Genomic DNA, 27,082 nt, shown 5'->3' with positions numbered 1-27,082 from the left:
GCGCCCCCAGCCCTGCCACAGCTGTTCTTCAGCTCTGGAAGTGCCCCTGAGCCACGCTGAGGGGGTCTAAAGAAAACAGCAATCAGTTATGAAAGCCTTGCATTCAATGAGCACAATCAAACAGGTTCTTGCTCTTTTCCTAGTGTTTTTGCAGCTGTGTAATCCTTAGACGCTGCCTTGTGTGCTGCATTTGGGAGCTGCTCTGGAATGACCCCTCGTGACAGCACCGTGGATGCTGTCCCAGGTGCTCATCCCTGCCCGATCCAGTGCCTGTCCTGTCCTGCCACAGCTCCCTATTCCCCTGGAAACCAGCAGACTGCTATGGGCTGCTCAAATAATAGTGCCTTACTACAGCTGACCCCTTCCCTGCATGAAAAGCTGGACCAGACAAGGTCTACAGCCTTCAGGCATCAGAAAGAAATACTGATATTATCAGAAATTCCGTATTGATCGTGAAGAACAGCTTGGCAGCACAGCAGCACTCTCAGAAAGTGACTCCATTGGAATTGGCATTCTGTAGACAGCATGGGGAACGGGTTTATAATTCAGCTGACAAGAAGAATTGCATTTTGCTGGAGCAACTCACAGGCTCCCTTCCCCTCTTTGCAGGTGGCCTAACACAGATTAGAAATGGAATTCACGCCTGCTGTCTCCTGAGCTGGAAAGAAGGGGCATATACATTCCAATAAAGCTTTGAAATACGGATTTTGTGCCTCTTGGTTTGAAAGAGATTTAAGATTTAAGCAGGATACAGGATGAATCTGAATAGACAGCTAATCATGTATTTTAAAAAATTTATCTTCCTTAGGGAAGAAAACATTTAATCTGTGATTTCTCTATTTAAATTAGCATTTGCTGTGCTGCAGACTGTGCTGAGGAGAAGAAAAATTCTTAATTTGATTTTTAAAAGATGGGTAGCAACTGTACCTTTAACTGAGTGAAACTGGCTTTTCAGATTGACAGCTCCAGGCATCCAGAGCTGGCGAGTGGATAACGCCCTGTTAGGATGTGTGGGTCTGGGATGGGGTTTGCATTACCTTAGTAACATGCTTGCTCAGTTCTGCTTTACAGTCTGTCTCTTCCAATTACGCTGCTCATTGTGGGCACATCAGTCAGCTGCCACGCTGACAATGACAAGGCTGCAGCTGGCTGCAGGTGTCTGGCACCAGGCAATCCTACTGACCACACTCCCTCTCTAATCTCCACATTCCAAAGTGCCTTCCTCCCCCTTGTAATCTTCAGGAGGTCAGCTCTGGGAGCTGCTTCTTTGGGCAGAGCTTTGTGTGCTGTTTCATGAGTTGCATGGCTCTGTGTGGGAGCACAGGTACCCAAACTCTGCAGCCAGACCAGAGCAGGGAGTTTGAAAGAATCTCCTCCAGCTCAGCAGTCCCAGCTGTCCTCCTGCCCCAATTAATTTGTCATTAGGAGCATGGCCTGTTCCCCACTGCAGCTCTGCTGACAAAAGGCCAGCCAGCTGCAAGGAGCTCATCTGGATTCCCAGTGACTGTCCTGACAGCCAGCAGAGCAGGGAAGGAGATCTGCACCCCAGAGAGGCCACAGATCACAGCAACACAGCTCTGCCCTCCCCAGCAGCCCAGAGGGAAGCCCTGGCTCTGCTGCTCCCCTCCCTGCTGCCCTCGAGCTCTGGTGCCCTGAGCTTGGTTCTCCTGTGGTTTACCAAAGGCTATAGATGAACTTAACTGCTCTTAAAAATGCCATTTTGCAAAGGCATTTACAGAAGCAGCAGCAAAGCCAGATGACCTTTCAGATTGCTTGTGGTGGTTATTTCAAAGCAGGAGAAAGAGCACTAAAGCCTGAGCCAGGAGAGCTCATCTCTGAAAGCCCTTTTAAGCAGACATTTTACAAGATAAAACCCATTGCAGTCTGCAAGCAGTACAGTGGAGAAATAAATCCAGAACTGTCAGTAACAGCAATACCTATGGAGCTGTTCTGGGGAATTATTTTGTCTCTGTTCATATATATAATATCACCCTGAATGTTTGCAGGGGCCTCCTGATTAGCTGCTCCTTTTCCTCTCCACAAGGGAACAGCTTCCAAAAAACCAACAGTTTGTAACCACACACTAAAAACCAGACAAGTTCATGAACCAATGCTCCTGGGAGGGTCACTAAACTCTGTGAACTGCTCTCAGACCCCACCACTAACAGCAGAGATGGGCTGTGTTCCCCTGGGAGAGCTGATGGACCCCTCTGGGCCCCAGCAGCACCAAATCCAGCAGCTGCCCTCAGCTGCCAGGGCCACTCCCAGCACATGCTGTCATCAGCCTCTCACTCTGTGACATTCCCCTGTCCTCCCCAGCGTGCCCTGGGTGTGCAGGGCTTCCCTCAGAGCTGAGCCACAGCACTCCACAGCATCAGCAGCCTTTGCTCCCCATGACTGTCCAGGACACCACACGTTTCCTCATTGCCAAGGCTGAGCTGGCAGCTCTGTGCCTCCTCCCCTTGGCAGCACAGGGCACTCCTGTGCAGCCTGCCACGTGTGCTGTCACCATGTGCCACCACCGTGTGCCACCACCAGTGCCACCACCATGTGCTGTCACCAGTGCCGCTGGGCAGCAGCTGCTGCCTCCTGCCAACGGGTGCACGAGCAGGTTCTGCTTTGGCACAGGAGGGGAGAGAGCAGCAGCCCAGGATGGACAAATCCAGCAGCAGGAAGCTGCCCCTGGGTGTTCCATGATACCCTGTGGAGCACGGGCAGTGGGCACCATTCCTGTCAGGAGAACAGGCAACCAGCTTGAGGAGCTGCAGCTGTGGTGCAGGGCTAGAGGTGGAGGTGGTGGGATCCTGCCATCTGCCATGTCTCAGACCCCAGTAAGGGACCCTGCTAGGACTGGCACAGACACTGGAATGCAGACACTCAACCCCAAGCAGTTTGGTTAGGGCTGCAGCTCCCATAAGCAAGGTTGTAGGACACAGATTTGGGTGGGTTTACCAGGATTCTGCAGGCAGCTGAGCTGATCTAACCAAACAGGGAAAGCAGTATCAAGAGTTAGCATGGTCCAGACTGAAAACTTAAGTTAGAATCCTGTTCCAGGAAAGGTGATTGTTGCACATCCTGGAAGCTTTACAGCTCTTGTGTGCTTTCAGTTTTGAGCAGGTGTAGTAAGGAGGAACAAAGGACAGACAGTCCCATTTGCAGACACGCAGGATCGCGACTCAATTAGCAGCAGACATCGCCCTGCAGAGCACTGGTAAAGGCAAATCCAGAATCTGAATGAGGTCAGAGCCTCAGAAATCCCCCAATCTCAGAAATCCCCAACTTGATAACATTGTCTACAGCAGATACTCCTATCCTGACCTGGCTCAGAGGAGTCCAAGCAAGGAGGGAGTAAATAGATGAGGAATGCTGTCTGTTTTGAAGAAGCCCCACATGAAGGTGTGCATTACTGCCCAGCCATCTCACGTTGTGTCTTTCAGTACATCGGGAGCTTGGACGTGCCCAGGCCCAACAGCCGCGTGGAGATCGTGGCAGCCATGAGGAGGATCCGGGTGAGTTCAGAGCAGCTGAGCCCACACAGGGTTAAAGCTTGGTTGTAATCTACTGTTCCACAGTGACTTGGTTGTAATCTACTGTTCCACATCCCCTCCAGCCCTTCCTATCTGGAGCTCAAATCTCAGCCCAGTCAGGTTTGCAACAAGCTTCTCCAGAAATTCTCAAGGCATCTTAGCATAGGCCCATCCTGTGCTCTCTGTAAAGAGATCTGTTATCAAAACTCAAATGTAACCCCCTCTCCTGTGCTGAGCAGCCATGGGGCTTCTCCTTGAACCTCAGAGATTTATTTAGCCTGTTTGGAATTTTGTGTGCATGAAAAATAAGCTGGACACAATGTGCTTCACAAAAGCACTTGAGTTCCTTGACAGTTCCAAATATATTGTGTTATATATTGAAATATCAATGCCCTGACAGGTGTGATTGATGTAAATCCCATCTGACTAGACTTTGTGGATTCTGCTGCTCCTAGAATAATTTGCTGCTTTCCCCATGCTCCAGTACAGTTTTACAGTTCCTGTTTCTCATCACCAAGGCTGCTCTCTTCCTGCTCTGCCCCTTTATTCTGCAGAGCAGCCTGTGAATGGTCCCCAGATTTAGCTGTGATTAGCAGGGTTGGGTGGCTTACATCTGCTTCGTGTATAACCAGTTCAAGTGCATCTCCCCCAAAAGGCAGTGCAGCTGTTGTGTCTGGCTGAAATTTTGCAGGGGTCTTAAATCTGAGGCTGTTCACATGTCTCACATCAGCTGAAGCAAGTTTGAGAATCTTCCATTTAAAGCTTTGAAGGGATTATCCTATTTCCCCCCTTCCCCCACAGTGTTTAACCATCTAATTTTCCTTTAGAATAGTGTTTTTTAAACTTAGCCTGTAACTGGCTGGGGACCTGATGTATTCATCTCCAGCCAAGCTTAGAAATGACATTCCCCTCCCTTTGCCTGCTCAGACTATTAGCACAGCTCTTGCTCAGAACACAGTTCAGCAGCAGTCTAAATTGCCTGGTTATTTATGGAACAGGTGAATATCTGTAGGAAGTAAAAGCAATAGGTGAGGACTACCAGGGCAGTTCAGGTGCTGGCATAATTATTGGCAATTTTTCATCTCAATCAATATTTATCATCAGATTTGACACTGCACTTCTGCTGATCCGTGACACCCTTGTAAGAAAAAGCAAACAGTATTTTAATATCACTCAAAATGAAGTGTCACATTCTGTTTTCACACCTGCTATGGCCACAGTGTACCTAGCTCAGAGCCTTGGCAGTGCAATAGCATCCTTGAGTACCACAAGGAACATGTGAAAAACCCGTTCTGCATTCCTGGGTGCCGTCACTTAATCTTGTCACACAAGATTTTTAAAATAGGCATCCAGTAATCTATACTGAGTTTTTAATCTTGGAAGCCCATTCCAAAAAGGGAGGGCTTCCCTTTTCATGTGCACATTGTACAGCAGGATCTTATTCAGACACTTCCTGGCTGCTGAGCGGAAGATGCTCCTCTATTGAAGATAGTTAATTGGCACTGATCCTTAATTAGAGCATAAAGAATGAACTGGGAGGTCTTTGAAGAGAATTCTGGTGCACAGAGTACCCAACCTAGGAACTGAGGGAAGATGGGGGTTATTTATGTAGCGTTCATTTGCATGCAGAGGCCTTGTCTGTACCAGAGTTTTTTCCCATGGACTCTCAGCAGCACCAGTTACAACTGGGAGGAAACAGTGGAAGAAGCTCTTGGGGGAAATGAGTATTTTGTTCCTATGTTATTGTGAGTGGCAGTGCCTGTTTGCAGTGCAAGAGTGAGTAAGGTCCCACAGCCCTGCCAAGTGCTGGCAGGGGCATGTCGTGGTGAAGCTTTCATCCTTTGTGCACTCCAGTGTTCCACTGGAATTCTCCACTGGAGCAGAAGAGAAAAGTTGTGCAGTACAAGCCCCAGCACAGCATTCCCTGTGCTCCCTGTGCCATGGGAGGAGTGGGAGCCATCCTGGTGCTGTTGGAGCCAGCCCACGGCTCAGGAGGGCTCTTACTCACTGCTTGTGCTGCTCCAGAGCGAGCAGGGAGGAGGATGAGGAGTCACAGCTCTCTTTTCCAGGCTGTGTCAGAGCTGCTTGCTCTGGTTACTCATCAATAAATTGATACAAGTGCCAAAACTGCCTTGGGGGAAAAGCCTCCAGCTGCTGAAGACTCCAGATGTCCTGAGAGGGTCCTAAGGAGAGCAGCAGCACTGATGAGTCTGCTCCTTGGATGTTCTGGGTTTTGTACTGGGCTCTTTTGCCAGTCACACGTGAGTTATACCAGGATTCTGGATCAATGGGATTCCCCATGTGTCAGCAGAGCACTGTGCCTGCAGACTTCAGGATGTTACTCCCAGACAGCCTCAAATAACAAGTTTTAGCATCAGCCTGCTGAAATCGTGACCCACTCTTTGGCAGTAGGTATTTGAGGTGCAGTCTCTAGTAAAGCTTAAACCCATATCCTGGGCTGAATGGATGCTTGTAGAATTGCCAGCAATACTCCATTAGTCACACATTAGATCCCATTTCATAACAGACTGGAAAGCCTTGTCTCATCATGTTCTATGCTTCCACTGGAGAGAATGCAAATGCAGTAGGTAGAACAGGGAAGCTGCTGTTCTTAGCTTTCCATTATGCAGAGCTAGACAACTTTAAGTTTGCTAATCCTCCCAGTGGATTATTAGCTGCCTACAGCTGCCATGTTGTTATTATATGATCAGAGTTCAAGCTAATCCCTGTACCTCTTGCCCTGGCAGGGGAGGTGATGAAATGAGTTTGCAGCTTGGATAAATACGCTGTACCCTGACAGGCACGGGAGGGCCTGCTCAGGAGAGTCCAGTTCATCTCAGAGCTCCAAGCACCCCAGGCAGGTGTTCCCCCACCTCCCAGGCAGCAGCAGCTGCTGCCTGCAGCTGCCCCAGGCCAGCCAGGGCTGGGTGTCTGGCCGCTCCCGTGCTCTGTCAGCGTGCTGCTGGAGCTGCCTTCTGCTGGAGTGGATCCCTCTGCAGGTATTGGAGCCTTCTCAGCACTCCAGGGGGTTTATGTACAAATCAAGATCTTTCCTCCTCCCAGTTCAAGCGGTAGCTAATATGAAGATGGGTTTTGTAAAATACCAAACACTTCCTTGAAGCTGCTGAGGTTGCTTGGAAAATTTTAGCCAGGGAATGGATGGCTTCAAGTTCAGGGTTAACATCACCACACGTCCTGCGTGCATTCCCCAGAGCCAGCACTGAGCAGAGGAGAAGGTCAGCTGTTCCCTTCCCTTCCCAGAGCACCTCTACCTTCAGTCCAGCACTTCACAGCCAGCTGAGCAGGCCCAGTGCTGCTGTTTTGGGTGCTGAGCTGTACCAGGACACAGTAGGAGTAAGTGACAAAGCCTGTCACCCCCACAGCCAGCCTGCTGCCAGCAATTCCCCAAGACACTCTGTTTGGCTACCTTCAAGGCACAGAATCAGTTTCCCTGGAATCTGCACTTAAGGATCTCTGAAGCCTACAAATTCCATTCTGTTTGGAAGGTTTACCTTGGATCTGTGCAGGTATTGACACTGAGAAAGGAGCCAGATGTTGGATTATTTAATCATTCTATAAGGGAACAGCCAGCTGGTGCTGTGCCTATCCAAACACCAGGATGAGCAAACAGGCAGGCATCCAGAGTAATGTGTCTTCTGTTACCTGCACATTTCTTGGGCTTAATTTAATTGAGAAGCCTTTTTCCCCAGAGGCCAGTGTGCCAGAGAAACAGAAGCATTTGTAAACCTCAGTGCAGGATACATGAGAAATGCCTGAGCTCTCCTTGGAATGAGAACTGGGTTCTCACTTCAGCCTCCCTCTTATCCTGATCATTCTTGCTGCATCCATCTTTGAGCAGAGCCTCAGCACTTTGCAGTTTCTCCACACAGTATTTGAGTGAGGAGGTGCAATCCAGCCTCACTGTAAGTCAGAGTGGCTGCCAAGCATCAACTGGTGGTGTTGAAGTGTGACATGACAGCAATTTAAATCAGGATGAGTAAGTCACAGTCCTGCTGCACAAACTTGTGAAGCAGAGGCAGCAGGGGCAGCTGCAGGGAACCTGCCTGTGCACTCCAGAGCTCCCAGCCCCAGAGCTGGGCTGGCTCACACAGCACCTTGCACTTAAAGCCCTGCCAGGCTGTAAATTCCAACAGTCCAGGAGCAAATATGGGTGGGATTTATCTGCTCTTCCTACAGAAGGAGGGGAACCAGGTGGACAGATGGCCGAGGGCAGGAAGACTGCCTTCAGCCCTCTCAGTTTAATTTATTACTATGTGACAGGTTTCAGAGATAGAGATGTTTCATGGGCTTCTCCATGAGATTGGTCTAGAACACAGTTCCCTCAGTTTTCCCAGGCAGGCAGAAGTTCACCTAGAAACTGCTGCATGGATTCCTCTGACATATTCTGCCTATAAGCCCTTCCTGGGTTATTGTGCTCAGAGCTGTTTTCCTCCCAGCTTCATGTTAATCTGAGCTGGAGTTGTGATCAGAACTAAACAAGAGAGAAGCTGAACTCCCAGCTGGGCTTCTTCTGCAGCCTCTCCCTCTGTAATGAAGGCATTTGGTCAGCTGTAGCTGAGGCACAGACTCAAACATGGAAGTGCAAACTGCTGGAGCACTTGCGCTGGGGTACAGAGCTCTGTAGCTGCAGGCCAGGAGCTGTTGTTGTTGGATGGGAGTTTGTTCTGCTGCAGCTCCTGGAGGGTTTTCCCTTTCAGCCTCTTTGGAAGAGCATCCAGAGCTCAGCTAATGATAGCCCTGGGCTGTGGCAGACAACAAGCCTAGTATCTTAAAATACTTCAGCAGCCTCAGACTGCTGGGGTGCACCTTTCTTGAGTTCTCAGAACACCATGCACCTTCCTTTCATTTACAGGAGGATAAACAGTGACAGTTCTGCCAAGGTTAGAGTGTGGAACACAGGCATCTCTTCCTCCTTCTCCCCCACACTAAGACAAAGACATGCATTCACCCCAGAGGATGCTCCAAGAGAGCATCACTTTCCAGGATACCTTCCCTGCATCTCTGGAGAGCCATGCAAGGGTTGTTTACCCTGCTGAGTGTTAGACACAGCCTATGGCCTCCAGGAGAGGGCTGTGGCAGCCAAACCAATATACACAAGCATGTACAAACTTGCTCTGGCACCTTCTGCAGCATGTCTGGTGTCAGTTCTGACTCCTCTCCAAAGCAGAGGTCTCAGAAAGGCTCTGCAGCTTTGCACAGGCAGTACATGATCAGCCCACAGGGCTGCTCAGCTCCAGGCCCAGGAATACCAGTTACTCTCGGGGTCCCATCCATGAGACCAAGCATCTCAACCACTTTAAGGTTCCTACCACACAAGATTAAGCTAATTGGGTTTACCTTTCCAGGCCCTGGCAAAATACAGCAAGTGTTTTCAGGATAGTAATTAAATGTTAATTGCAGCTAAGTTTAGCCCTAATGCCTCATTAGTTTGTTTTCCTGTTTGTTGCATCTCTAGCAGAGTCTCCTGCACAGGGATGGGGATCAGGCTGGGCTTCCCAGGAGGCAGGAGTCCCACCATGTGCTCTGAGGCTCTCTGAGCCTTGCCAGGGAGCTCTTCCCTCCTCCTGCCCAGGGCAGGCAGCACTGAAACCACCACAGTCACTGCACAGCTCTGCTGCAAAGCATTCTGCTGCTCCACGCTGCAAATGGCCCCAGGTTTGGCTCCCACAGTCTGTGTCCTGCTCTTTAGGAAGATAAAGCATGACAGGGACACCACCTGACCCTGAGGGATGACAGACACGTTGTGGGTCTTACCTGCATGCAGCACAGGAGGCTGAAGGAGCTGAGCCCTCTGGCAGAATGTCTGGCAGGAATCCATTTCTCCAGGCAAAACAAGTGGCTTCAGTGTGAGACTGCAGGAGCTGCAGCCTCCCAGGCCCTGCTCCTCACCCTGCTCTGAGTTCTGCAGCCTCTGCCCCTCCTCAGTCTGCCCTGCAGCCCCAGTTAGCCCAGGCAGGGTGGGCCCTGCAGGTGCAGCTCCTCAGGCCACTCTCCAGGTGTTCTCTGGTCACCTTACAGGCTCTGGTGTGCTCCATGCTTTCCTAGCCTCACAAAAGAGTAATTAAAATGTGGAAGCTGGCTTTCTAGAAAAATTGAGTCTGCCTTGTCTCAGACAACCCCAAGCTTGTTTTACCCATTTTCTGCTGTTTGTATTATCTTAAAACAAAGGGAAGAAGCTCTTAATGAGCTGTTTCTGCAGTGGCATGGTGCACAGTGTTTCTAGGCAGCATTGTGTGGTGTGCTGGAGAACTGACTATGCTCTGTGTGTCTTGAGTGGGAGGAGAGGAAAAAACACCTCTGAGATTACACAAGAATCCAACCTTCTGCTCACTGCTTGGGGGGTCTCACCATACAATGGAGCTGCCCCACTGACTTAGAAACTGCTGCAGATTTCCACCCTGCTCATCTCCAACCCTAAATCACCTCTGGACTTCCTGCCACAGAATAATTAGTTACCTTCTGTCACTTAACCTCTGAGCTGAAATGAGTGGGACTGGTCAAGCTGCGAACACAGGCCACTGTGCCAGAAGGCAGCTGAGGGCATTTTTGGTAGCCACCTTTCATGACCCAGTTTTGAGGAGTGGCTGGTGACTGAGATGCTTCAGTTCCTCCACCCTGTTCAGAGTGCACAGTGCAGGGTTGATGACAGATGGGTGGAGGGATCAGGCAGGGAAATGTGTCATCTCCAGGCAGCAGTGACCTTTCTGCCTTCCTCAGAGCCCTCAGAGCCCCCTGGCTTCTCCAGCGAGGGGGTGGAACCAGTCAGGCACATTAATTCTGTTTTGCATAAGAGTCATGGTGGATTGGAGTTTAGTTGAAGGCTAATAAAAGCAGCATTTAAATGGATAAAAGCTAAATTAAAATGTTCGTGCTAAATAGAACAAGACAGAGCTTTTTGTCTGATGCTGAATCTTGGCAATGAAGCAGGTACCTTTTAATTGTAAAATAAAGTGGCTTTAACAGTATTATCATTATATTACTGAAGCATTTAATTTCCCTAGCTAAAATATCGCCGTATGAGATCTCTGCAAAGCTTTTATCTAGTTTGAAATAAAGAGACTTTTTCACCAATTATGTTACTGGTTGTAGAGTATTACAGAGATGAAATATAATGGCTTTCAAATTACATTCTGGTGAAGAACCCTCAGCCACGACTCAAAGCTGCTTCTTTGTTGGTGCCTGGAAAAATGTAATTGAGAAGGTAGCCAGAGTGCAGAGAGCACATTGGATTGGCTTGGTAACAAGGAGCTGCCTAAATCTGAGTGGCAGCTGCAGGGGCACAGAGCTGGGGCTGCCCCTGGGGTGAGCAGAGACCCTCCCTGCCCAGCCAATACAAGTGCAGGGCTGGATTTCCATCAGAGCAGGGTGATGTGTTTCAGTAGCAAGACAGAATAACCCATGAAGATACAAACACTTAAATCTGTCCAATCAGTCTCTCTCTATGCAGAGAAAAATCTGAAAACAAATAATCCTGTGGCTACAGTGTGATCCTGATGCTTTGCCTGAGCCTCTCTGTGCAGTCTGTGCTGGGCACAGGAGGCAGCCAGGGCACAGCAGTGGGTGCCCTGTGGGTGCTGCCTTGATTTTGTCACATGCAGGGCCCTTTGTACTTCCCTGATCAGTGTTCTGAGGAGAGGGACCCTGAGGGACTGGGACCACAAAGCCAAATCCAGCCCAGGAAAATAAGATTTGCTAACAATAGCTTGGTGCTACGCTTGCTCTCTTCAATCTGCTTTTGCTCTGTATGGATGAGGCCTGAGGACAGACAGAATCTGTGCTACTTTACATAGTACTTTGACAAGCTACTTCATGTTTTGACCAAATAACACTGTGATAAATCTAAAGCATAAAAGTCTTGAATGGCTCCCTGGAAGGATGCTTTGATGAGGGAGCAGGGATTTTTTAAAGACATTATGGAATGGTTTTCTTTCTTTCCTGCAGCAGTGATTAGGCATTATTTAAATGTCTTTTCCCTGGACCAGATGGGTTATTTGGACTAATTGGCAGCTGCCTGACAGCTTTCAGGACACCTGAGTCACTTCCTCCATCCTTCTGTCCCTGCTGCTGCAGAGATCCTGCCTGGGTAGCTGTGCTGGAGGGCAGGATGTGGCCCGGTGCACTGAAGGAGCATCCCAGGCCAGGGCCCCAAATCACCCTGTCCCTGCACAGCCAGGTCCAGTGTACTCCCTGGAATCCCACCAAACCCTCTGAGCTCCAGGCTTTTCTTCCTAAAAATCAGATGATTTTTGTCAGATGAAGAAGAGCAGAGGGACATGTTTGGGCCAGGTGCAGTGTGGTGAGGATGAGGCAGTCACAGCTGCCTCAGGAGGGTGCAAGGCACACGGGTCCCCTTCAGGCTGAAATGCCACCTGCCACCTGCTGAGTGTCCTTTCCCTGCTGCAGAGCTCGTGGAGCACTCAGGGGTCAGTGATCCCCAGCACCATGAACCTGCTCAGTCCTGCTGCAGCCTGTGCTGCTCTGTGAATGATTACAGGGCACAAACTTCCATCCCAGGCACGTTTCCCATTTTCATGTTGTTGCCCCCCAGGGCAGTGCTGGTCTCCTGCTTGTCTCAGTTCCTGGGATCCCGGCTGGTGGCAGGAGCTGTGGGCAGGGGGCTCTGTCTGGGGTTAATCACTGCCCTGTGTGTGAGCAGTGCAGGATGCTTTGATGTCCACACTTCACACCTTCTGCAAGCCCAGGGACACAGAGAACAGCACTGCAGGGAGAGAGGAGCCTGTGATGTTCTGGTACAGCTTTGGTGACAAGACCTCAGTGACAATAAATACTGAGAGCATAAAACCCTCTTTTTCCATAATTTCCATATCTAAACCCAGGCTTTTCCCTCATCATGATTCACTAATCTCAGTAGCTCCCCTGAGGCTAATAGAGTCCTTGAACTGCTTAATATTCTGGAGTTTTGGAAATGACACAATTAGACTTGAATTTTCTTTCTCTACAGTAGCAGTCTTGTTTCCAAATTGGAGTGAAGTTTCATGGACAATTTGAGGGGAACCCAGAGACTTCCCCTTAAATTTAGGAACTGCAGTTTTATTAGCACTCAGTAGTTTCTAAGCAAGGCCCACTTGGAGGGAAGCAGTGTGGGAGCTGTGCCTGGCTCTGCTCAGGGCTGCACATCTGGGTGATGCTCCTCCTTTCAGTGCACACCTGGAGGTCAGCTGTAAGTCACCGGGTTTCTGTAAGAAATGTTTGCTCAAGTGGAACTGCTGGAGATCGATAGTATTAACAGCTACAGAGAAAAAGCCTCCTTGCCTGGCAATAAAGCAGATTATTTCTGTCCCTGAGTGTCTCAGACCAGCACATAGCAAGGCTGTTCACGGCACTGAGGTGTAGAAAGGTTCAGCTGCACCCAGGGCTTGAGCTAACAAAGAGCTCTTAGCCCTGCAGGAGAACAAAGATGGATTGCACCCAGCAGAGGAGTCCTGAAGCCTGGTCTGCACCCAGCAGCACACTCAGCATCCCCCATTGTCATTCTGCTCCAGTTTGTGATCAAGTGCTGCTTCTGAATGCAAATGGAGATCAAGTCCTCCTTCTAGCTTGGATTCTGCTTGCTCAAAGATAAAGGTGCCAAGTCCAGCTTCCTGACTCTGCTGTGGATATGCAAAGGAAATGCTAATTTCCCTAGTAGGTGGCTAGGAGAAATGGCAAGACACAGAGCTGGAGGACAGCACCCAGGATGCATATGGGGTGTGATAGCAAGTGTGGAAGCCAGGGAGATGTTCCCTCCCTGCAGCATGTACACAGAGCAGGTGTTAGTCATGCAGATGTAGCTCCTCCAGATTCTCAACTGCAAACTAGATTGCTCCTTCTCCTTTGGATAGATATCCACCCTGGGAGGACATGCTGAGCTCCCTGAAGTCACCAAGGCTTTGGGAGGAGGCAGCAGAGCAGCACAGGGCTGGAAATGGAGAACCCCAGCAGGTCACAGCTGGCCCTGCTGGGAGCCAGGGCTGGGTTGGTTTGGTTAGCAGGCTGAGCACGTGGCACTTCTCTGCCTCCTCCTCTGAACCCCCTGTCCCTGCCCCAGCTCTCAGGAGCACTGACATTCCCTCTCCATCCCTGCACTCAGTGTGGCTCCCAGCCTGCTCTGGCTGCCTTTCCCTCTGGACTGGCATCCCTCTTCCCTTGGACTACCTGCACTAAAATAGCATCCTTACATAAACACAAAGTCTTGCATTATTCAGAGGCCCAAAGTACCTGCCCTTGTCAGAGCCTGCACATGGCAGTGGGATTAGGTTTTCACCCCATGTCTGTGCTGTGCCAGTGAGTCCCTGCCAGGCCCCTCATGAAGCCCCTGCCCCACACTCTGCAGGCCCTGCCTGGCTCCCATGGCCACAAACTGCTCTGAGCAATGCTCTGCTCTCCTGAAGAGCAGCATCACAAACACACCTCTGAAAAGCCACAGAAGAACAAAATTGGCCTTTTATTCTCTCTCCAAACAAGCAATAAATACCAACTTGCAGAGACAGAGCAGAGAGCCCTGTTAATCACCCCTGCCCCATCTCCTACCTCTGAGGACACCAGCTCCTCTTTTCCCTCTCTGCACGGCCTAGCCAGAGGAGCAGGAAGCGAGCCAGGAGCATCTCCCCTGCTGTGGCCTGTCAGGCTCATGGAGAGGGGCGGGCAGGGACTGAAAGTGCAACAGGAATTCTGGAGCAGGCAGCAGAAGTCCTCAGTTGCCTCCTGCTCCTGTCTGCACAAGCAGTGTCTGCTGGCCTGGCCCTGCCAGCGAGGTGCTGGGTGGCTGTCACTTGGTAGGGGCTGGCTGTAACCAGAACAACTGAATGGATGGGGTAGAAAATGAATATCCTTGCTTTGTGAGTGAGGAACAGACAGAGAAAATACTCTGTTACCTTCCCACAGCCGTGCAGGGGGTCGGGGGCTTTTTCATGGAGCTCTGAGCTTGCTGCAGAGTCCTGGCTCCTGCTCTTCAGAGCTTTGTTGTGTGAACCTTGATGGACAAGGTTTAAAGCAATCCAATCTCATAACTTGCCTCTTGTCCTACATACCAGACTGGAGGGCAACTAGGATATGAAACATGCACTAAACCAGGCCCTTCTCTGCAGGGTGACACAGATGTTTGTCGGGGAATATGGAATTACTTGAGGATATTGCAGTGTTTAATTGCAGTTTCACTTTTCAGGGTTATTTCAGGTAAATCTGACCTGCTTCTAATGAAATTAGCACTTTTTATCTGCAGTAACCTAGCAGCTTTTTCAGGTAGGGACATTTTCATGCTCCTGTTGGGGTGGGGTCCCGAGACACTACTTCATTACTGCTGCTAATTAATCATCCAAGGCACTGCAGATGGAAAAGGTAATTTGTTTCCTCCTGCAAAGTGAATAGAGGTAGGGAGGAAAATAAAACCCAGCTTCCCCATGAGCTGGGCTTGGCCTGCCCTGGCAAGACAAGAACTGAAGGGCCGTGTGTGGGAAAGCTCCCTATTAAACCTGGGGACAGCAGGGAGCTCCTGGAAGTGACAGACACACAATGGGGCTTTTGTCAGAGAGGCACCAAAGGCCAGATGATGTCACCTTGTGCTGGGCTGTGAGGCTGCTTGTGCCTCTCAGGATGGAGCTCAGCAGCATTGCACTATCTCTTCCACAGGGAGGAGGCCATGAAAAGGCTGCTTTTGTCCCACCCTTTCTTAAAAGCAAGCGAAGAAGCTTTGTTCTAGGACAGTCTGTGGTTTTTCAGAGGTGGAAAAGACTAATTAAAGAGCCACTGCTAGCTCTGGGCTCCCACCAGCTCCCATCACCTGCAGGAGCCCCACTCACCTCCGTGGGTGTAACTCTGCTTTTTCCTCCACATCCTTCTGACTGGCACAGAGAAATGTCTGAACTCCAGCCAGGTCCTCTGCCAGGCCACCTTAGGGTGGAAAGATTGAGTTCTCCTTAAGGACTGTCTGAGACTTCAGCTGTCTGGGGCCTCCCAAGGATGAGATCTGTTGGAAATGAGGAGAAGGGGGATGAAGAGGAAGGCCTGTATTGCCATGTGCATCAGAATGCTCTGGATTCCTCAGGTGTCAGAGGAGACCTGGATAAAATGCAGCTCTTCTCCTTCTCCCCCTGACGTGATCAGCCTCCACTGCTGCAGCCAGGGCAGCATCCTCACTGCCCCTGCCCTAGGTCAGCCAGGGATCCTGGGGGATGGACTGGGGCCACATTTCCTTGCTGCCCTTCCAGGGACTCCCAGAAACCCAGCAGGCCCGGGATAGCTTGGGGAGAAGTCTGCAGCATCTACAGAGAGCTCGCTGGATGGTGGAAGGAGCTCATTTAAATGAGAAAAAAAAGACTTTGAGTACATTGCCAGCATTCTCCTTGCCTATTGTACTCCCTTTTCGGTTTCTGCTTTCCAGTGAGCAGTTTTATGTTTCCAAGGATCATAAATTCTCATTTTTCCTCTGGGCAGGAGGTGCACTCCTGGTCTCCGCTGCTTCCTGCGTGGCTTTTGTGTCCGTGTTGCCCAGCTACTGCAGCACAGCCCGGGCTATGCCCGGCCCATTCAGCACAGCCCCGGGCCACGGGGGCTCGCAGCGCTCCTCAGGCCCCTGATTCCCGGGGGACACACGGGGAAAGGCTTCCAGACAGAGCCACGGGGAGAGCTGCACTGCCCGGGGCCGGCAGTGACCTCGGGAGGGTGGGATGTGATGTGGGATGTGATGCTGAAGGGGGATCAGCATGGACAGACAGCAGCCTGTGAGCTGTGGGGATGGACACTGCTGCTCTGTCAGCTCCAGGGCAGCCCCACTGGCTGGGAGAGCTCCGGAGCTCTCCGGAGCACCAGCTCCAAGGGCAGCTCTCCAAGCATGGGTAGTTCATACAGCAGCCCAGATAACAGCCTGGCCTTACCCCGTGTAGGTCAGCTGGCTTGAAATTAATGACATTCCTGAGCTGGAAATGCTTGGATTCATCGTGGCTTTAAATCCTGAAATGGGACTCGTATAGAACGAAGGGAAGGGAAGGGAAGGGAAGGGAAGGGAGGTCCCTGCCCAGAGCCGGTCAGTCGGGGGGCAGAGCTGAGCTCATTCCCACTCCTCATTGCCATGCTCCCTGTGTTCTCTGGAAGGCGAGGCTGGGGAAGGGGCTGGGACAGGCCATTGTTGGGGTTGTTTATGGACACATCGATCCTGCAGCCTGCCAGGCCGGGATGGGCCGAGGGAGGCCAGGGCAGGACAGCAGCCTGAGGGCTGGCTGGAGAATTTACAGCCACAGGGAGAAGTCACTGGTTTCCAAGCCTGTGGCATCTTCCTATGGGCATGCAAATAAGTCCATACCCAGCTGTGACTGGGGGCATTGACATTCTCCAGCTTCAAAACCTGCAGAGCTTTTGCTTTGATTTCCCTTAATACAGCTTAAAACACCATTTGAAGCATGGCCAGGAGCATGTTCTGGCCTTGCTGCTCCTTAATGCAGAAGATGCATTTTTTGGAAGCAGAGACTGCCTCCAAGACCTGCAAACTCTCTATTTTATGACAGTTTTCATTTGCATAATGAAGGCCCTGATACCTTCAGTAATTAATCACATTAAGAATTGCTTCCTTGAATAACTCTATTCATGCAGGTTGTTCCTAGTGCTGGAAACTGCACATGATTTCCAATGTGCATTAGCCCAAGTTTCATCAGCAGATGGAAGCTGGTAACTGCATGTGTAATTTATATCTGCTTGGGTGGAATTATCCAATGAAATATGCATCACACGGCACCATTAACATTTCTAGTCATACAGTCTTTAGCTCATGGGTAAGTTAATATTTCATGCCAGCAGCGTGTGGGACCGTAGGAAAGGCAAAGTCTCGAACACAGGAATTTAAGAGCAGAAGTGGAAAGTATTCCAGGTCAAACACAGCAGATATAGAATTAATGACGCTGCTAAAATAAATGAAATTAATTACCCTTGTTTGACCTGCATTTTTTTATAAAGTGTCCCATCTTGTCTCCATAGTTAAGAAAGCTGCCAGGCTGCTGTACTGCCACTTGTAGGGGCAACTCCAGATCCTTTAGCATCCAGGAAGCTTTTCCCCACAGGACAGCACAAATAACAGGAGAGTAAAGATTGAATTGTGGAAGGCAGCAGAGGGAAATGTTGCTGTGTGGGTTTGGACTTGTCAGTAACCTTGACAAATCTGGGGAAAAAAAATCCCATCAATTCAATAGTAAGAAGAAAATCAGTGACTGGTCTGTGCTGTGACAGCAGTGACAGGTCAGCCTGGAGCCTTGTGCCAGAATAAAGGTTGGGTTATGCCTGAATATTCTACAGGGGAAAGTCAGCTGTCTCAGAGTGCCTTTTCCCACGTGCTTTCCTGTCCTTATATAAATCAGTTCATTAAAATACTGATTCCTGCTTGATAGGAAGCAATTAAATGACTGAAGCTGTGTTCCACCTGCCTCTTCTGTGGGGAGATGCAGAGAGAGTCCAAGGTGAGCTGGTGCCATGTGAGTGTGGGGCTCTGCCCTCCTCTGGGTGCTCTCACCCAGCCGGTGCTCCTGCTTCAGGACATGGGACATCCTGCAGCTTCTGCTGCTTGAAGGCTTTCACCCTTCAGAAAAGATTTGAGGCACCAATGAGTTTTAACTGTTTTCAGGCCAAGCTGGGTCTGGCCATGGCTGGGCTGTGCCTTGGCTGTGTGCTCCAGCAGGGATGCAGCAGTGGCCATGGGCTCCGTGGAGAGGGAAAGGCCAACAAACTCCTTCCCCACTGAGGCCATATCCAGCCTGTGGTGCTGCACAGATCTGCCTGGAGCTGATGCCCTGCACTGAGCCAGGCTGGGGTGGGAGCTGGCTGGAGTTCCCTGGGTTTAGAGTCTTGCCGTCACTCCTGGCAGCACCCACAGATTCACTGCTGCTGCTCCCGATTGTTCCTTTCTGTCCAAGAGAGAAAGAAAAAGCATCTCTGCAAAATCCAGGCTTGGACTTTGCTTAAAGCCTTTGAGTGAAGAGCCTTGTTTGAATGTAATTGCACCCCTGTTGCTACAATGGGAAAATACACTGTATTGCTCTTTCTTGGAAAGCACAGCTAGTATTTTCCCAGCCATTTGTGTATAAAGAAAGATAAACAGCTCTTTAGCGGGCAGAACAGTCTATCCCGGGTTTATTGACATTCATGGAGCAGACAAGGACAAACAGTTTGGTGAGCACAGGGGAGGGGGAGCAGCTGGGCTGGGGGGCCTGGGCAGAGGGTGGGGAAGCCCTCTCAGGTGCTGAGCCTGGCGAGTCCATCTGCCTGACCCCAGACCCTGCTGCATCCCCTGGGCCCCCGGCAGCCTGCAGGATGCACTCAGCACCTCAGCCTTCCTCTCACTCCTCCCCATAAATAAAAAACGGGTACAGCTAATTTAGTTCCAGCTTCACACGCAAGAGCGCCAGAGATAGATTTTTAAAGAGCTTGTCTGAAAGTAATAATTCATGGGGAGATCAAAAGGCTGTGGTTTAATCCGGGGTCTGTCTGATACCATAAACCTTGCAGAGTGCTAAGAATTCAATGAGCAGCATCAAAAGCCTGATCAACATGAAAGCCACCCAATTTTCTGTCTGTAAAGCTGGCGTGGCTCACAATGGGTGCTGAGGAGTGGGGAAGATGTTTATCTTCTCTGCAGAGCTTGGGTGACAGAGCCACACACAGCCCTCCAACTTCAGCATCCCAAAAGAGGTGCCTGGGCTCCATTAACATCTCACTTGCTCCCTGCATGTCCCCAGCTGTATAAAAAAAATCAGAGTTCTAATTGCAAGGCCTAGGTAGATTTCAGGCTGCTTGGCATTGCCTTTTCCTTCACATCCACGAATCAGAATCTGCATTGATTTGCCAAAGCAACATGACAAAGTGGTGGATTTCAAACAGGGACTGCAAGAAATATGGAGTATCAAAATGCTGTGTTTGGAAGCTAAAAATGGTGCTTAAAATGGGGGCAGGAAGGATGAGTGCTGTAAACAAAGGTCTCCAGAGGAGAAGGGCTCTGCCATGCTTCTAACTGTCAGCTAAAGCAACATTTAAAAGTCAGTGTTTAATTTTTAACACAAATGGAGGTGAGCTCAGGCTGCAGACACCTGCAGGGTTTTTCTCCAGAGATCCTGATCCCACAGAGGTTAATGTGATTATGCAAATGACTGAGGTATAATTGCGTTACTGCCGCCCATCTGGCCCTCCCTGCAGCTCCTGAGTGATTTTGTATTCCCAGTGCAGCGCAGTGCTGACACACAAGGGCACCAGAGATGTCACTGCTTGGGGTTTGCTGCAGGTGCCACCTCCCCATCACACCTCTGGAGCAGAATCCTGCTGGACCAGGCATGGCCAGTGCATCGGGAAAACCCTTCCCAGATCCAAATTAACAGCCTGAGTGTGTCCAGGGGATTGAACTCTGCCTGTCCTCTCCCAGGGGATGCTCCTGACAGAGCCAGGATCCTGCCTGGCATCCCAGCTACTGCGCCAAGTCCTTCCCAGAATGTTTTTTCTCAGCAGAATAAAACAAATTCGCACCTCCCGCAGCAGCTGGGATGAAACCAACCCCTGGCAGTTTCCTGTCAGACACTGACCACCACACGCTGTCCCAGGTACCCCCAGGACTCTCTCAAACTCGGGTTTCTGTTCCCCCAGTACGAATTCAAAGCCAAGAACATTAAGAAGAAGAAGGTGAGCATCATCGTGTCCGTGGACGGGGTGAAGGTGATCCTGCGCAAGAAGCAGAAGGTGAGGCTGCTCCAGCCCAGGGTACTCACACTGCTCACCAAAACTGGCCTTCCTCTAAAAAACACCCAGGATTTGCACAAGAAAACACTCCAGTTTTCATCCTACTAATAACAACACTTTACTGGAAAGAGAATGGAAATTCTCTGGGGAAGAGAGGTTTTTTTCTATCCAAAAAATGTATCTCTCATGGGATACATTTTTTCTTTCTCTTGCTAATACCAGAAAGCTTTTTCCAGGCTGCCTGGTCTGAGCACCCCTCAGCTCTTTGCCCCACTGTCCTTTCCACCAAGTCACTGAATCCAGGTCTCCTCAGCCCCAGCTCCAAGCCTTCTTCCCCAAAGCCTGTAGCTCTTCCGCATATTTGATGTTATAAATTAATCTTAGGGACCATTTTCAGCCCTGAAGGCTGTGATCAGATATGATAAACGATCCAAATGGAGCAGACAAGGACAAACAGTTTGGTGAGCACAGGGGAGGGGGAGCAGCTGGGCTGGGGGGCCTGGGCAGAGGGTGGGGAAGCCCTCTCAGGTGCTGAGCCTGGCGAGTCCATCTGCCTGACCCCAGACCCTGCTGCATCCCCTGGGCCCCCGGCAGCCTGCAGGATGCACTCAGCACCTCAGCCTTCCTCTCACTCCTCCCCATAAATAAAAAACGGGTACAGCTAATTTAGTTCCAGCTTCACACGCAAGAGCGCCAGAGATAGATTTTTAAAGAGCTTGTCTGAAAGTAATAATTCATGGGGAGATCAAAAGGCTGTGGTTTAATCCGGGGTCTGTCTGATACCATAAACCTTGCAGAGTGCTAAGAATTCAATGAGCAGCATCAAAAGCCTGATCAACATGAAAGCCACCCAATTTTCTGTCTGTAAAGCTGGCGTGGCTCACAATGGGTGCTGAGGAGTGGGGAAGATGTTTATCTTCTCTGCAGAGCTTGGGTGACAGAGCCACACACAGCCCTCCAACTTCAGCATCCCAAAAGAGGTGCCTGGGCTCCATTAACATCTCACTTGCTCCCTGCATGTCCCCAGCTGTATAAAAAAAATCAGAGTTCTAATTGCAAGGCCTAGGTAGATTTCAGGCTGCTTGGCATTGCCTTTTCCTTCACATCCACGAATCAGAATCTGCATTGATTTGCCAAAGCAACATGACAAAGTGGTGGATTTCAAACAGGGACTGCAAGAAATATGGAGTATCAAAATGCTGTGTTTGGAAGCTAAAAATGGTGCTTAAAATGGGGGCAGGAAGGATGAGTGCTGTAAACAAAGGTCTCCAGAGGAGAAGGGCTCTGCCATGCTTCTAACTGTCAGCTAAAGCAACATTTAAAAGTCAGTGTTTAATTTTTAACACAAATGGAGGTGAGCTCAGGCTGCAGACACCTGCAGGGTTTTTCTCCAGAGATCCTGATCCCACAGAGGTTAATGTGATTATGCAAATGACTGAGGTATAATTGCGTTACTGCCGCCCATCTGGCCCTCCCTGCAGCTCCTGAGTGATTTTGTATTCCCCGTGCAGCGCAGTGCTGACACACAAGGGCACCAGAGATGTCACTGCTTGGGGTTTGCTGCAGGTGCCACCTCCCCATCACACCTCTGGAGCAGAATCCTGCTGGACCAGGCATGGCCAGTGCATCGGGAAAACCCTTCCCAGATCCAAATTAACAGCCTGAGTGTGTCCAGGGGATTGAACTCTGCCTGTCCTCTCCCAGGGGATGCTCCTGACAGAGCCAGGATCCTGCCTGGCATCCCAGCTACTGCGCCAAGTCCTTCCCAGAATGTTTTTTCTCAGCAGAATAAAACAAATTCGCACCTCCCGCAGCAGCTGGGATGAAACCAACCCCTGGCAGTTTCCTGTCAGACACTGACCACCACACGCTGTCCCAGGTACCCCCAGGACTCTCTCAAACTCGGGTTTCTGTTCCCCCAGCACGAATTCCAAGCCAAGAACCAGTACGAATTCAAAGCCAAGAACATTAAGAAGAAGAAGGTGAGCATCATCGTGTCCGTGGACGGGGTGAAGGTGATCCTGCGCAAGAAGCAGAAGGTGAGGCTGCTCCAGCCCAGGGTACTCACACTGCTCACCAAAACTGGCCTTCCTCTAAAAAACACCCAGGATTTGCACAAGAAAACACTCCAGTTTTCATCCTACTAATAACAACACTTTACTGGAAAGAGAATGGAAATTCTCTGGGGAAGAGAGTTTTTTTTCTATCCAAAAAATGTATCTCTCATGGGATACATTTTTTCTTTCTCTTGCTAATACCAGAAAGCTTTTTCCAGGCTGCCTGGTCTGAGCACCCCTCAGCTCTTTGCCCCACTGTCCTTTCTACCAAGTCACTGAATCCAGGTCTCCTCAGCCCCAGCTCCAAGCCTTCTTCCCCAAAGCCTGTAGCTCTTCCGCATATTTGATGTTATAAATTAATCTTAGGGACCATTTTCAGCCCTGAAGGCTGTGATCAGATATGATAAACGATCCAAAAAAATCTATTTTTATCTGAGATATTGATATGTTGAAACAGCCATGGCTCATCTAATCACACTGCAGCCTGGATTGTGGCTTGGGACAAAAGCACTGTTCCCAGGTTTCCTGCCTCTCAGTTTGGTGGAGTTTCACCTGATTTACTGTAATTTTGTCTCTGCTTACAGAGAAAGGAGTGGACCTGGGACGAGAGTAAGATGGTGGTGATGCACGATCCTGTGTACAGGTACATGGCAGGGGATTCAACCAGGGAGGGCCACTCAGCCCTGGGGGATCCGTGCCCTCCTCCCACCTGCTGAGACCCCTCCACCAAGGCTGTCCAAAGGAGCATCTAAAATTAACGAGGGTACAGAGTTACTGCTGCTGGAGAATCCTTTTCATACATTTTGGAGAGTGAGATGGACTGATCTGGCTTTGAAGCTGGCTCTGCTTTGAGCAGGGTTAGACTGGGTGACCCTGGAGATGATCCAACCTGCATTTCTCCCTGATTCTGCCTCTGAAGACAGGCTTCCCATGGTTTTCCTTCACAGCATGGCTCTCCCTGAGCTTCTGAAGCAAGGCCTTACTCTAAGGTGCAAGTGCTGACAGGGAATTAACCCTTACAGACATGGTGAGAAAGCACCGACTTTCCATAGCACCTTCCATGGGATATGGAGGTATTCCAAAGGCCACAAGCCCCACCCTGAACATAAACCTGGTGCCTCAGGAGCCCCTGGGGATGGGAAGTGACCCCAGTGATGGTGCATGGCCTGAGGATGGGTTTAGAGCACAGGGTGCTCCAGGCTGTGGCATCTGCAAAGTGAATTCTTGTACCACAAGCCGATAGTCACGAGAACTGGGATCCCCAACTCTGGTTTTTTGGGTCAGAGCCCTTAGTGAGGAGATAAGGAACAGAGGATGTGCTGATGCATTATCTGTGCCCACTTCTCACCCCTGGCTTTCTTTAAAGATGACTACAAGATGTGGTACATTTGCAGTAACTGCTCTAACTGCAAGTTCAACACCCAAAAAATTCCAGTGACAGAAAGAGCAGAAGAAAAAAACATTTCAAAAATCCCGTTGGTTTCTTCTCTATTCAGAGCTGAGCTCACTTGTCACATTTTCACCTAATTAAATCAAACATATATAAAAATCTTCAGAATGGTTTTGCAGTACAAGGAGGAGACTCAGCCTGAGCAGCAGAGAGAGGAATCCTCAGAGTGCACTCAGCATCCCTGGGAGAGGCTTTTGGCTGTGTCACCTGCCCACTGCTGAGGAGGGACCCTCTGTGTCCCCAGGGGCAGGACAGCCACCACCCTGCAGGCAGTTCTGCCTCGCTGCAGCCTGGGCAGGGGTTAATTCATGGGGCTAAAAATAGCCACTCACTTTCCAAGACTATAGATTTTTTCGCTTTCCCACAGGATCTTTAAAAAGCTTTTGCCTACTTCAGAAACCAGAAGGTTTTCCATCAAGCCTGAAACTCTCTCTAAATCCATCACCTCCTGCAGGAGGGGCCGTGCACCAGCACTGCCTTGTTCCTCTGATCCTGGGGGCTGCAAACCATCCTGGGGACACACAGGAGCAGAGGTGGTCTGGAGGGCAGAGACTCCTCATGGTGTTCAATTAATTCCCTTTGTCTCTCTCTCCCACCCAGAATTTTCTACGTCTCTCATGACTCACAAGACCTGAAAATATTCAGTTACATCGCACGGGACGGCGCAAACAACTCCTTCAGGTGCAACGTCTTCAAATCCAAGAAGAAGGTAAGGATGCTCCTGGGGATGCACCCACATCTCTGTGGGGTCAGAGGGTGCAGGGCAGTGACTGAGGCAGCACCAGTGCCTGGTGCTTATCCCCTCCTGCCCAGCCCGGGTGGCGGCACATCCCACACAGGGACAGGAGCCCCCAGACCCAGAGTGGGGAACGGGGGGGCTGCTGGAGCACCCAGCCCGGGAGGAGAGGCGGCGGTGTGGGTGGGAGGCAGGGGAGGCTGGCGGTTCCTGCGGTGGGAGGCAGGGGAGGCTGGCGCTGGCGGTTCTCCCCGGGGCGGCGGTGGCAGTGCTCGGCTCCGGGCTGTCCGCAGAGCCAGGCCATGCGCGTGGTGCGCACCGTGGGACAGGCCTTCGAGGTGTGCCACAAGCTGAGCCTGCAGCATGCCCTGCAGAATGCCGACGGGCAGGCCGATGGTGCCAGCGACAAATCGGCCGAGGAGCAGCCGCTGGAAGGTGACTCACAGCTCCCGAGGGTCTGGGCATGCCCCTCCCTAAGGCAGCGGTGTGGGGATGCTTTGGGGTGGGGACACGCAGCTGGCACCTCCTTCATGGGTGACAGCTTGGGATGGGGAGCGTGGGGAATCTGCCCTGCCTGCCCACTCCTACTGAGAGCTGGGGACGGGCAGGCTGAGCCCCTCATTCAGCAAGCTGAGGGTCTGCAGCCCCTCGGCCATCCCTCCCTCTTGCCCCTTCACAGCATGCTGAGACTTGGAGCAAGCCCTGGCCCTTGTCCCTGAGCTTCCCCCAGCTCCCAGCCCTGCGTGGGGCCCCGGCTCTCCCTGCAGCCCTGGCAGGGAAGGGAGGCTCACATTCATGTGTCCATCTTGTTTGAAGTTCACCAGATAAAGGGCTCCAAGATCACGGATGTGGACGAGGTTGGCATCGATACTGGTGGCATCTGTGTGTCCGAGAGGGGACCCAGAGAGCTGCCAGGTGCCAGGGGGGACCTTGGCATGTTGAAACCTGGGCAAGCCTCAAAGGAAAAGAACGGCCAGGTAATGGGGGGTGGCCTGGAGAATGGTTCATGTGCTCTGCTGCTGCTGAAGGCCCTCTGCTCAGGGTCACTGTATCATGGCTTCGTTTGGAGGTGCTTTCATGGAGACCCCATTGCAGCCCGCCCTCCTGGCTCCCTGCTCAGGACAGGCTGTTCAGCTCCCAGTTCACCTGCAGCCAGGCTGTGTCCAGGGCTGGGGTGGGGGCTGCAGTGCATGGCTGAGCGGGCTTCTCACCCCACCCAGGCTGGATTTCTGTACCCTCAGTGCTGCTCTGCAGCAGTTGCTTGTTCAACTGCCCTGGCAGGGATCCCTGGCTGCCCTCGTGCCCCAGGCCCAGGGAGCAAGGTCCCCAGGAGGCCCAGCCCTGGCAGCGCAGGCACCCACGGCACGTTCAGCTCCAGCAGCAGTTCCACCTTAATGAATGGGTGCTCCACAGAGCTCTGGGAGCCCTTCCCGGAGGCCTGAATGGCATTGCTTCAGCTCACACAACAGTAACGCTCACAGGGCTGCCTGGAAACAGCTGCAGTGACAGGCACTCCCCGAATCCATGGGATTCGTCCGCATGCCTGGAAAGGCTGGGCTTTCCTGTGCATTCCTTCTGGCACTGCCCAGGCAGGGGAGGGCAGCGGCAGGAAGGGCAGTGGCTGCTGGCACTGGCAAATGCTCCAGGCACCCGGACACCGCCCAGCCTGGGCAGCCACAGCACGGAAAGGTGTGGAGTGTTTGGGTCACTCCCTGCTGTCTCCTTCCTGGGAGCCCTGGGGACCTGCCCTCCCCAGACACAGCCAAGTCAGCTCTGCCAGCTCTCTGGAAGGAGCCTTTGTGAAACACTCTGTCCTGGGGATCCCACAGATGTGCAGAGCTGACAGCCCAGGGCTGCCCCTCAACACCCCCTGGGTGTCCTGAGCACAGGGGCTCCTCTGCTGCGCTGGGGTCAGTGCCATGGGGAACCAAAATCCAAATGCCAGCCCGAGCCAGTCAATCCGCTCACCTGCCCATTTCTTTGTGCCCAGGATGCCGAAAACTGCTCCCTCCACCTGGCCAGCTCCCAGCAGCTGCTCAGCCCGGGCAGCCCCTGCTCCTCGGCCTCCATCACCCCGCTGGCCTCCCAGCACTGCCTCCAGCTGCTCCAGCAGCAGCTCCTCCAGCAGCAGCAGCAGACGCAGGTGGCTGTGGCCCAGGTACACGTCCTGCCCTCCCCTCAGGTGGCACCAGCCCTTCTCCTCCCCCGGGCCAGGCTGGCGGGGCAGGTGGGAGCGGGCCGGGCCCTGGCAGCAGTGCTGGCAGCGTTCCCGGTCGCACAGCTCTCAGCAGCATCGCTTGCAGCCCAGCTTGCAGCATTGCTTTTAGTGCCACGTGCAGCACCGCTTGCAGCACAGCTGAGCTCCCCCAGACATGGAACTGGCTGCTCACACAGCCCCGGGCTGTTCGGGGAGTGTTGCAGGGCCCGGTAGAGCCCCCAGCTCCCGTTTCACCCCATCTCATCCCGTTTTTGGAAACCATCCCACCCCCAATCCAGCATCAGAGCGGGGAGCCCGGTGCCTGCGATCTGGGCACGTGCCCTGCGCGTTTCTCGTTACCGGGGGGACAGCAGGACACCCCGCACACCC

The 27,082-nt window shown here is 51.5% G+C and overlaps 1 protein-coding gene across 1 annotated transcript in view; it reads left to right on the top strand.

The window, feature by feature from the left end:
- Window positions 1-2,816: 2,816 nt before the first annotated feature.
- LOC115947891 (carboxyl-terminal PDZ ligand of neuronal nitric oxide synthase protein-like) overlaps window positions 2,817-27,082 on the top strand; it is a 26,913-nt gene continuing 2,647 nt past the window's right edge. The window contains exons 1-8 of the mRNA XM_031057271.1: window positions 2,817-2,831; window positions 3,438-3,509; window positions 20,160-20,252; window positions 22,894-22,952; window positions 24,360-24,468; window positions 24,789-24,930; window positions 25,312-25,472; window positions 26,486-26,722. Of these exons, the coding sequence (XP_030913131.1) occupies window positions 2,817-2,831; window positions 3,438-3,509; window positions 20,160-20,252; window positions 22,894-22,952; window positions 24,360-24,468; window positions 24,789-24,930; window positions 25,312-25,472; window positions 26,486-26,722 (888 nt within the window). The remainder of the gene's footprint in view (window positions 2,832-3,437; window positions 3,510-20,159; window positions 20,253-22,893; window positions 22,953-24,359; window positions 24,469-24,788; window positions 24,931-25,311; window positions 25,473-26,485; window positions 26,723-27,082) is intronic.

Source organism: Geospiza fortis, unplaced genomic scaffold, assembly GCF_000277835.1.
Source record: "Geospiza fortis unplaced genomic scaffold, GeoFor_1.0 scaffold27, whole genome shotgun sequence".
Classification (NCBI taxonomy): Eukaryota; Metazoa; Chordata; class Aves; order Passeriformes; family Thraupidae; genus Geospiza; species Geospiza fortis.
Note: the sequence above shows the minus strand (reverse complement) of the source record. Positions and strands in the feature narration are given on the sequence as shown.